This window comes from Budorcas taxicolor, chromosome 11 (assembly GCF_023091745.1).
Source record: "Budorcas taxicolor isolate Tak-1 chromosome 11, Takin1.1, whole genome shotgun sequence".
Lineage (NCBI taxonomy): Eukaryota > Metazoa > Chordata > Mammalia > Artiodactyla > Bovidae > Budorcas > Budorcas taxicolor.
Genome location: NC_068920.1, coordinates 34,344,186 through 34,356,043, shown reverse-complemented (window position 1 = coordinate 34,356,043; position 11,858 = coordinate 34,344,186). Strand labels below are relative to the sequence as shown.

The 11,858-nt window shown below is 45.3% G+C and overlaps 1 protein-coding gene across 1 annotated transcript; it reads left to right on the top strand.

Annotated features, from left to right (window-relative positions):
• The first annotated feature begins 2,105 nt into the window (after positions 1-2,105).
• Positions 2,106-11,397, top strand: LOC128055329 (boLa class II histocompatibility antigen, DQB*0101 beta chain). The gene is made up of 5 exons (XM_052647840.1): positions 2,106-2,268; positions 4,126-4,395; positions 9,353-9,634; positions 10,114-10,224; positions 10,877-11,397. Exons 1-5 carry the CDS (start codon positions 2,160-2,162, stop codon positions 10,888-10,890), a joined length of 786 nt encoding a protein of 261 aa, XP_052503800.1. The 5' UTR covers positions 2,106-2,159; the 3' UTR covers positions 10,891-11,397.
• The last annotated feature ends 461 nt before the right edge of the window (positions 11,398-11,858 follow it).

The window sequence follows — 11,858 nt, the reverse complement described above, 5'->3', positions numbered from 1 at the left end:
CTCTGCTGACATCAGATGGTTCAGAGAGGATCTGAATAGCTGAAGAGATTTTTAAGAGAAAAGTCAACTTAATTTTCTAAACATTTTCATTCAAAGAAAAGGATGCAATGTATTCTTGTATAGTAAAAAAATCACTTGCCAACAGGACTGGTTGACAAATTTTGTTTGTTTTCTTGTTCCACATATCGACCTCATGGTAGATGAGGAACATTTTACAATATTAAACAAGTCATATCACATGCTAGCAATGTGATGTTCAAAATCCTTCAAGCTAGGCTTCAGCAGTATATGAACTTCCAGATGTACAAGTAGGATTTGGAAGAAGCGAAGAACCAGAGATCAAACTGCCAAACCCGTTGGATTATGGAAAAAGCAAGGGAATTCCAGAAAAACATCTACTTCTTCACTAATTGTGTTAAAGCCTTTGTATGGATCACAACAAACTGGAAAATTCTTAAAGAGATGGTAATAACAGACTACCTTACCTGCTTCCTAAGAAACTTTTATCCAGGTCAAGAAGCAACAGTTAGAACCAGACATGCAGCAACACACTGGTTCAAAATTGGGAAAGGCTTATCTCAAGGCTGTATATTGTCACCTTCCTTATTTAATTTATATGTAGAGTATATCATGTGAAATGCTGAGTTTTATTGCTCTAAGTACAGAGGGATGAATCACAAGCTGGAATCAAGGTTACTGGGAGAAATGGCAACAACCTCAGCAAGATGATTCCATTCTAATGGCAGAAACTAAGAGGAACTGAAGAGCTTCTTGGTAAGCGTGAAAGAAGAGAGTGAAAAAGCTGGCTTAAAACTCAACATTCAAAAACTAAGATCATGGCATCTGCTCCCATAACTTCATGGCAAATAGATAGGGAAAAAGTAGAAACAGTGACAGATTTTATTTCCCTGGGCTCCAAAATCACTGTGGATAGTGACTGCAGCCATGAAATTAAAAGATGCTTGCTCCTTGGAAGAAAAGCTGTGATAAACCTATACAGCATATTAAAAAGCAGAGACATCACTTTGCTGACAAAGGTCCAGATAGTCAAAGAGATGGTTTTTCTAGTAGTCATGTACAGATGTGAGGGTTGGACCATAAAGTAAGCAGAGCACTGTAGGATTGATGATTTCAAATTGTGTTGCTGGAGAAGACTTGTGAGAGTCCCTTGGACTGCAAAGAAATCCAACCAGTCCATCCTAAAGAAAATCAGTCCTTAATATTCATTGGAAGGACAGATGCTGAAGCTGAAGCTTCAATACTTTGACTACCTGATGCGAAGAGCTGACTCTTTGGAAAAGGCCCTGATGCTGGGTAAGATTATAGGCAGGGATGAGAAGGAGGTGACACAGGATGAGATGGCTGGATGGCATCACTGACTCTGTGGACATAAGCTTGAGCAAATTTGGGAGACAGTGAAGGAAAAGGAAGCCTGGCAAGCTGCAGTCCATGTGGCCGCAAAGAGTTGGACACATTTTAGCGACTGAACAACAACAACATTATTCTTAAGTTTGTATATACAAAGGCCTAGACATAAAATGAAGCAGGATTCACATTTTACATAGATAAGTCTGAGGCAAAAAGGTTCAATATTTTGCTGATTGTCATAAAGCCTATCAGTGGTAGAATTGCAGCCCAAAACCATTTCCTTCAAGAGCTGTGTTCTTCCCATGGCATCTTAAGGCCTCTCAGAGTGTCTAAGCTAATAAGGTGAGCATCTCTGTGACAATAATTTTATCTCCTTGAAATATGATCCCCACTTATTTCCCCCTACCCCCAAACCCCAAAACAATAGGTTTTAAATAAATATCATATCATGTCTACTTCTGAATCACTTTTTCTTTTCGTTCTTTAAACTCCTGAGACATTTAATCTTCAGATCTTTTATAACTGAGAGAAAATCTTCACCTGAAATGTTTATTCAGTGTAATTTGATGAAGACAGTGCCAGGCATTAGATTGAGAACCTTAGAAAATAATGTCTGCCCAGGGACAGATGAGGTATTTCAGCTCCAGTGCTGATTGGTTCCTTTCCAAGGGACTCTCCAATCCTGCCATACATGGCAGCACCCATAGACTTTTATTCTGTGAGGTGAGTTCACCAGATCCACTGGGTTTGAGCTGTGTTGACTACCATTACTTCTTCCTTTGTTCTCTATTATGTCCGGGATGGTGGCTCTGCGGATCTCCAGAGGCCTTTGGACGGCAGCTGTGATGGTGACCCTGGCGGTGCTGAGCACCCCAGGGGCTGAGGGCAGAGACTCGCCACGTAAGTGCAGGGCAGCTGCTCCCTGGAGCCACCAGTCTGGGGAGCAGGCTCTGAGGGACCCTTGTGCTGGGGTATGATCTCCCGATACTGTCTTTCATCACACATTTCCTCCCGTTGGGAATGAGGGCTATGTTACATTCTCATTTCCACCCTCTAAGGACAAGGTGAAGACAATCCCCTTCTTAGAGGTCTGAGCCTGGGTGTAACAGGGAGGAGGAGACAGAGTGTGTATCCACTATAAGTGCCAGGACAAAGTGAGCATGGGCATCTCTCCCCTGCCTTTGTTTAGAAGATACCAATTTCTCCAAAGAAGACACAGCAGAATTTGTCATTTCAGGGTCCCCCAAGATCTTGTCTGGACTAAATACTGTGGGATCCTGGGTTGGCGGGAAATGTAGGGCAGTAGTCCGTGTAGGTTCAGAATTTGAGGAAAAGACTCTACAGTCCTGACTCTGAGTGGAGGGTTTATGAAAGCAACTCCTGGTATTGGAGGAGCTCCCTGGGTGATCACAGACAGAACCTTAGCCTCAGGTTTCACTGATTTATGGTCAAGCTTCCCTGGTGTCTCAGATGGTAAAGCATCTGCCTGCAACGCAGGAGACCCAGGTTTGATTCCTGGGTCGGGAAGATCCCCTGGAGAAGGAAATGGCAACCCACTCCGGTACTCTTGCCTGGAAAATTACATGGATGGAGGGGCCTGGTAGGCTACAGTCCATGGGGTTGCAGAGTCAGACACGACTGAGCGACTTCACTTAGTAACTTGAGTGGGATTCAGAGACTTACAAGTGGGGATGGACCGGATTTAGGAGCACAGAGAAGGTAAGAACGGAGTGATATAAATATTGAGAAACCATTCACCTCAGACACAGTATTAATATCTTAATATAAATTCTCTCTCAATCTTCCTAAAAGCCCTACATGTCGGTATAATGACTTTTTCCACAATTATACTTATGATACAGATACACTATTAAGGAACCTGCCCAAGCTGGTAACTATCTCAGTTTAATTGGAATCCAATTTATCTCATTTTAAAGTCTGTGCTCTTTCCATGAATAAGTTGTTCCTTTCTATGACTGGGAAGTTGTTGGTTCTCTCCAACCACACAGGTGTCGGTGGGGGTGGCAGAAACTAGGAGTAAACCCAGGTGTAGGGAAGACACTTTGCCGGGGACAATGAATTTGTATGCCCGTCAGGCTGATTCCCTGGTGGCTCAGACGGTAAAGTGTTTCCCCCGCAATGCGGAAGACCCATCCCTGAGTCAGGAAGATCCCTGGAGAAGAAAATGGCAACCCACTCCAGTACTCTTGCCTGGAAAATCCATGGGTGGAGGAGCCTGGTGGGCTGTAGCCCATGGGGTCGCAAAAAGTCAGACACGACTGAGCGATTTGATCTCTCTTTCAGGCTGAGGACAAACTTCTATTCTCCGCCTCTTTTCTCATTCCCTGAACTCTTGCGTTTACGTCATTACTTTGCCTCTGAGGTTCTCAGGAGTTCAAGGGAAACAGATTTCCTGTGAGAACATCCTGATCCCTCTAAGTACAGAGGGATGGATGATCAAGCCGACAGACACGGCCCCGTTTACTGAGTTCTCAGCCTCCTCAGTTTCCTGAGGTCCCAAGGCCTCCTCACGTCCTGGGAGCCCTCAGAGGGGGCGGGAGGCCCGGGGAGGAGCCGCGGGAGGACCCGGGTCGCGGCGGGAGGCGCAGGGCCGGGCTGGAGCGGAACAGGGGCTGAGCGGCGGCGGGTGGCCGGTTTCGGGACCCCGCTGGCGGCGGCCGGCACCTCCGCATCTGGCCGAGCGGCCCCGCGTGGGGCTGTGGGGCCGAGCCTGACCGAGCGGCTGTCTCCCCGCAGAGGATTTCGTGTTCCAGTTTAAGGGCCTGTGTTACTTCACCAACGGGACGGAGCGTGTGCGGGGTGTGACCAGATACATCTACAACCGGGAGGAGTACGTGCGCTTCGACAGCGACTGGGGCGAGTACCGGGCGGTGACGCCGCTGGGGCGGCCGGACGCCGAGTACTGGAACAGCCAGAAGGACATCCTGGAGCGGGTGCGGGCCGAGGCGGACACGGTGTGCAGAAACAACTACCAGGTGGATGCCCCCTTCACCTGGCAGCGGCGAGGTGAGTGCCGGCCGCCCTCCGCCCGAGACTCAGCGCGGGAGGGGCCGGGTCTCCGGGGCGGGGTCCCCAGGCCCGCGGAGGGGTCAGCGAGGCCGGGGCGTCGGCGCGGAGGGCGGGGGCCGCGGGGCCGCGGGGCCGCGGGGAATGGACCCTCGCAGCCCCGGACCTCTCCCCGCAGGGGCGGCGCGGCCTGCCCAGTGTGGGCCCCCTCTGAAGGCCGCGCGCTGGGCAGCTCTCTCCACTAATTCAGCTCGTTCCCCCCTCGCTCGCGCCTTCGGTGTGTTTGCTTCCCGAAGTCTGACCGCCCCGCCTGGTCACGGCAGCTCCACTGCTTAGTTCTGCGCGCGTGGTGATAAATTACCGTCATGAAACAATACCTTTTCACTTTTTGGTTTCACATCATTATTCACCTTAATCTTGGTTTCTTAAATGGATGTCACTGTATCACTTGTTCTGGACCTCTTTCGAGTAAGGGACGGTGTTGATTATTACCGTCTGCCTGTTGACACATTGGCAGGTAGTGTGAGTTCCCTACACCTTTGTTAAATTAATGTATGAATGTACTCGGTTTTCCATCCACTTAGGGTCGAGAGTAAACAAGTAAATGGAGTCTTAAAAACTGATTTTATTAATTATTCTTTACTATTTTACTTAACTCTTCAAAGTTAACTCTTATTGACTTGGATCTTAACTTAAAATTTCTGAAAGCAAAGTCTGAGGAAAAAAGTGTTTACTAAAAATAGAAACAACGCTTGAATGGTGTTGTAAGGCTGAGTTACAATTTCTTAGAAAAGCTCAACAAATGGCATAATATAAAGAGTTGGCGTTTTGGGGTAAATAAGTCTATGCCATTTAATTGAATAAAAATTTCTTCAGGTTTATTTTGGCCTAAACCCTATCCTCTCCCTCCAGGCCCCCAATGTCACCACCCACCTCAGGGATACACCTTCTGAAAGTTAACTATACCCATTTAGTGGGAACCTATTTTCAGACAATTATATTACCAAATACTGTCTGTATTATGCCACTTAATTTCACAACAAGTGAAACTTGGGTGTTAACAGTTAGCATCAACACTTTATATATGCTAATATTGGGCTGCCCTCTATGGGGTCACACAGAGTTGGACACGACTGAAGTGACTTAGTAGTAGTAGTAGTAATGTTGGTATATATAAACAGTTTAAGTAGTTACACACAGTTATTCACTGTCCTGCAGTGTCCCCCAATACACAGCAGTCATCATGTTCTTTGCTAATATATATAGAGTCTAATGGAAGCAAATCCTCCTTAAGGTCAGTTATGACCAGAGACAGCAGTGTGAGTCTGTTCCTGCCTATTTTCAAATTGGTGGGAAAAAATGATACATTGACAAAATTGAAAACTCACTAATTAATCCCTAATCTGACCTCAGTGTTATCTATACACGTTCACATAACTTTTAGCTTACTTTACACTGTTTTACCTTCTTCATCCTAATGATACCAAGTATTAATATATACTTATATTTTTTGCTATTTCAGTTCTTTTTCCATATACATTACTCTAACATTTCTCTCTTGAACTTGTGACCTTTATTTTTACTCCCAATCTGTTTGAGATGAACAGATTTTGTAAGTCTGCATACCTGACCAAGATTTCAATCAGACTCCAGCAAGGAGGACCTAAACAAGAGTTAAAGTCCCAGTTGAAAGCATGATTCTTTGCAGATGATGGCTCATGAGTACCATGTAACTGGGGTGACAAGATTGCCTCCTGACCTCAGCAAGTCCCAGTTATACTTTATAGTTCACAGTGCTTTCTCTTTAACCCTGGCCAACTTCTGCAAGAATCGCAGAATGTTGTCTATAGAGAACATACATGATAATCATGTCTGATTTCTGAACAAGAAAGTTATTCTTAAAAGCAAGGGGATGGAATAGTGTAGGCAGCTAGTAGTTAAACTCACTTGAATGTTAAAAGGAAATTAGGGAGAAAAAGAAAATGAGAGTATGTAATGTGTTATCAAATAAATAAGTAAAACATGTATGAAATATTTACTATAGTTTCACACTAAGAGAATGAGGGAGATGCAGTGAAACAACTGGAGAGGTAGAGGATAAGATGTGCAGAACAGATAAGGAAGTGGGTTGTATTTGACCATGAGTAACATCTGAGAGGATAAAGGAATTGAGGTATGGGCAAACATGATGTTTTGTCAGTGTTGCTTCTTTTTAGGTTCCCTTTTTTTTTCTTTCAAAGATTACAAAATGTTACAAAGTTTGTAAAATGTTACAAGCCAGGCTTCAACAGTTCATGAACAGTGAACTTCCAGATGTTCAAGCTGGATTTAGAAAAGGCAAAGGAACCAGAGATCAAATTGCCAACATCTGTTAGATCATCGAAAAAGCAAGAGAGTGCCAGAAAAACATCTACTTCTGCTTTATTGACTATGCTAAAGCCTTTGACTGTGTGGATCACAACAAACTGTGGACAATTCTTTAAGAGATGGGAATACCAGACCATCTGACCTGCCTCTTAAGATATCTGTATGCAGATAGAGGAGCAACAGTTAGAACTGGACATGGAACAGACTGGTTCCCAATCAGGAAAGGAGTATGTCAAGGCTGTATATTGTCACCCTGCTTGTTTAACTTATACGCAGAGTACATCATGTGAAATGCAGGGCTGGATGAAGCACAAGCTGGAATCAAGACTGCTGAGAGAAATATCAATAACCTCAGATATGCAGATGACATCATCCTTATGGCAAAACGCAAAGAAGAACTAAAGAGCTTCTTGATGCAAGTGAAAGAGGAGAGTGAAAAAAGCTTAAAACTCAACATTCAGCAAACTAAGATCATGGCATCTGGTCTCATCACTTCATGGCAAATAGATGGGGAAACAAAGGAAACAGTGACAGACTTTATTTTTAGGGGGTCCATAATCACTGCAGACGGTGATTCCAGCCATGAAATTAAAAGATGCTTGCTCCTTGGCAGAAAAGCTAGAACCAACCTAGACAGCATATTAAAAAGCAGAGATATTACTTTGCTGACAAAGGTCCATCTAGTCAAAGCTATGGTTTTTTCCAGTAGTCATGTGTGGATGTGAGAGTTGGACTATAAAGAAAGCTGAGCACTGAAGAATTGATGCTTTTGAACTGTGATGTTGGAGAAGACTCTAGAGAGTCCCTTGGACTGCAAGAAGATCCAACCAGTCCATCCTAAAGGAGATCAGTCCTGAATATTTGTTGGAATGACTGATGCTGAAGCTGAAACTCCAGTACTTTGGCCACCTGATACGAACTGACTCATTTGAAAAGACCCTGATGCTGGGAAACACTGAGGATGAGGGGAGAAGGGGTCAACAGAGGATGAGATGGTTAGATGGCATCACCAACTCAATGGACATGAGTTTGAGATAGCTGTGGGAGTTGGTGATGGACAGGGAAGACTGCTGTGCTTCAGTCCATGGGGTTGCAAAAAGACACGACTGAGCAACTGAACTGACTGACTGATTAAGTTTGTAACATTGTGTGTGTGTGTTTGGTCTCTGTTACTAGATCGCAAAGTCTGTAAAAGCAGGGACTATGGTCTGTTGTTATTTTGGATTACCAGAGAATCCAAATTGTCATATATATAATTGTTGAATGAATGAATAAATGAATCAACAGATCAATCAAATAAGTATATGTGGCATAAATTAAGTAGAGACAGAGTGTATGCAGTGTATGTACTGGGCTTCCTTGATAGCTCAATTGGTAAAGAATCCACCTGCAAAGCAGGAGACCCCCGTTTGGTTCCTGGATCGGGAAGATCCCCTGGAGCAGGGATAGGCTACCCGCTCTGGTATTCTTGGACTTCTCTTGTGGCTCAGCTGTTAAAGAATCGACTGCAGTGCTGGAGACCTGGGTTTGATCCCTGGTTTGGGAAGATCCCCTGGAGAAGGGAAAGGCTACCCACTCCAATTTTCTGGCCTGGAGAATTTTATACAGTCCATGGGGTTGCTAAGAGTCGAACATGACTTTCACTTTCACATATGTGGCATAAATAAAGTAGAGACAGAATGTATGTTTTTAATTATGTAAATTTCTCTGGGGTGTTCACCACAGAATGGCATTGGAGCTAAGATAAGGCTAAAGCCCAGAGAGATGCTTTTTTGACCAGTAACATGTGGGAAGTGCTTTTGCTCTTAAATTCTGTGTTATGGGGCTGAGGATTATAGATGTAGCCTGTTTGAGAAGAATTGCTTTGTAGGAAGGATGTGATGGTTGCTCTTGTCCTATTTGATTGTACATAGAAATGTTTATTGATCCCTGTTAAGGAAGATCCACTGGATGCGGGCATGGCAACCCTCTCCAATACTCTTGCCGGGAGAATCCCATGGACAGAGGGGCCTGGCAGGCTACAGTCCATAGGGTTGAAAGAGTTGGACATGACTAAAGCAACTTTGCATGCACACATGCAGAAATGTCTGTGCTTTCTTAATTCTCAGTCTGTGTTGCTATTCTGTGGCTATTGTTGATCATCTCATGACCAACAGATGGGAGTCAAAACAGCTGGATTTTCTCTACAGTGAGGACTACTGGGATCAACCTTGCATAAGTCACTAGAGCTAATCCTGATGGGCACCTTCAATAGGTGTGGGGAAAACAAGTCTTGGTTTTTTATTTTTATTTAAAAATTTTTAATAAATAGTAGTTTGTATAATATAGCAATTTATAATTTAAAAGTGCTTCATGTGTGTCAACAAAGTAACTCCCATAGAATGATGACATTTATCTCTTGAGACTCCAAAGAGTAAACTGATGAATGTTTCTATTCAAGCTAATAATGTGGACAAGTTTGGATCCAAATCCAAGACTTGGAATCCGGGGACCTTCCCACTCTGGAACCGAGGAAGGACTCTTCTCCAGGGGAGATGTGCTGTGCGGTCTCACGTCTCACTGTGTCTTTTCCGGTCTGTTCCTCCCTCAGTGGAACCTACAGTGACCATCTCCCCATCCAGGACTGAGGCTCTAAACCACCACAACCTGCTGGTCTGCTCGGTGACAGATTTCTATCCAGGCCAGATCAAGGTTCGGTGGTTCCGGAATGACCAGGAGGAGACAGCCGGAGTTGTGTCCACGCCTCTTATTAGGAACGGGGACTGGACCTTCCAGATCCTCGTGATGCTGGAAATGACCCCCCAGCGAGGAGATGTCTACACCTGCCGCGTGGAGCACCCCAGCCTCCAGAGCCCCATCATGGTGGAGTGGCGTAAGGGGCACTTGGTTTCCTTTCACTGTCGGCCCTACAGGACGGGGCAGACAGGGCTTCCCGGGTCCATCCCATCTCACCTCTTGTCCCCAGTATCCCTACTGAAATCAGAGGACACAAGAGTGCTCATACCTCATAGCAGGGGGCATTGGAAGAGCTTAATTACATTGTCTTTCCAGATACAGGAGCTCACTGCACACACCATGGCCCCAGAGCCCCGCCCAGGGAGCTCTGCAGGATTTGACAGGTCCCAGGTTATGCATGTGTCCTTGAGGGGCAGGGATCTGCTTTCCCTGCTCATTCACCTGCCCACTCTGTCCAAGGATCTTTTGCTGGGTCCCTCACCTGGGGGTGGTTAGAATGAGGAACTGAGTTCTCCTGGTACTTCCACTTCCTGTACCTCAGACTGGACTTCAGGATTCTCAAGGGACACTGTGGGATGTGGGGACAAACGCTGACACTCGGGCTCTGCTCCCCAGGGGCGCAGTCTGAATCTGCCCAGAGCAAGATGCTGAGTGGTGTTGGGGGCTTCGTGCTGGGGCTGATCTTCCTCGGGCTGGGCCTCATCGTCCGTCGCAGGAGCCAGAAGGGTAAGGAACTCTGGGGAGATGGGAGGCTGTGGCTGAGACCGTCTTCTCAGGGAGGCTTCTGTCTCTAGACGTAGCTCTTTTTCCTGATTTTAACAGAAAGGAGGTTAAGGTGATGGCAGGAAGAAACAAGCAACCTAGGGAGACACTGAAGTCTTACTTTACTGATTGAAAGGTAGCCCTGCCACAAAACTGGCAGGTGGAATTCATTCTAGGGCTTCTTTAAAGTTCATCAGTGTCTCACAGACTCCTTTCCAAAAGCTTCATCTTTTAAGAGGGTCAGAGCACTGACTTCCCTTTCTTCTAGTGACAGTTTCATTCACTTGGGGGATTTTAACTTTGAGCAGTTAAGACCTTGTGACTGATGGACAGAGAGGAAATAAATTTAAAGAAGGCGAATTATCATTAAATTTACTGAAAAGATTGAAATCTTCATATCCCCCAGAAGGATAACAGCTGCTCCCCAGCCTCCCGCACATCTGTGTCAGCCTGGAGTGCTGCGTCCTCTTTGGGAGAGTCACCTTTATCCAGGTGTTGGGGAGGTGATGATGACACGCCCTGGAACTCAGCTTTCTCTGTCTGATGCTGCAGGCACCTTAGAGGAGGTGAGGGGCGCCTCCCTCAGGGTGCTGTGTGTGATCACTCTCTTCTACAGGGCTCGTGCGCTGACTCCCGAGGATACTTTGATGGAGATTGGACTTCGCTCTTCTGTAATAGCTGCCTGTTCTTGCCCAGAATTCCCAGCTGCCCGTCTCTCTGTTCCTCTGAGATCAGATCCTATAGTGACTCTGATGCAGTCACCAGGTCACTTCCTGTGACCACCCGCCCCAACAGGGATCTGGCTGTAACGATGCTGCTTCCTGCACCTTCCTATGTACTGCCAACCGCATCTGCTCAGACCCTGAGAATTGTTTCTGTTCCCATTTTCACTCCCATGTTCAGCCTGTCCTCCTCTGAGATCAGAGTCTTTCTTAGATTAACTCTGACACAATCACCAGTTCACCCCTTGTGACCCCTGCCCTAAGGATTTGGCTGCGATGCTGCTTCCTGCATGGACCCTGGAGCCTCTGCCTGTGCACTGCCAACAGCGTCTACTCAGACCCCAAGGGATTTTTCTGTTTCCATTCTCCCTCTGCAGATCATTCAAGGGAAGCACATTGAAACCATTACCTGGTTATAGAGTATATCATAATTAAACATGAATATAAATTATCTGTACCGTGAGCCTTCTTGTTTATTAAGAATTTCTATTGAGGCATAATTGATATATAACATTAATTTCAGGTATACAGCATGGTGATATAATATTTGTTTATATTGCAAAATGATCACTATAATGTCTAGCTAACAAACATCCTGTGTCACAACTGAGAAGTCACGTAAGATAAAGTAGACAGAGCAGTACTCCAGCCCTGAAAGCTGCAGCTATATCTTCATTCATTCAGTCACATCAGCATATCTCCATGTGTTGAAGTTTATTGTGCCCTGTTAAAGAAATTTGTGGACTATTTTAGTTTTCAAATAACAGAATTGCAAATAGTGGAATCTTTACAATATTTTGAATGAAATGAGGAATACCCATGACAATCTTTTGTGTCACAGAGAGGTTTGTGAGTTATTGTGGGTCAAAATAATTA

Coding starts and splice junctions, on each gene's coding strand:
- LOC128055329 (XM_052647840.1), top strand. CDS start 2,160: ATGTCCGGGATGGTGGCTCTGCGGATCTCCAGAGGCCTTTGGACGGCA. Junction 2,269..4,125: donor TGAGGGCAGAGACTCGCCAC/GTAAGTGCAGGG, acceptor GTCTCCCCGCAG/AGGATTTCGTGTTCCAGTTT. Junction 9,635..10,113: donor CCCCATCATGGTGGAGTGGC/GTAAGGGGCACT, acceptor TCTGCTCCCCAG/GGGCGCAGTCTGAATCTGCC.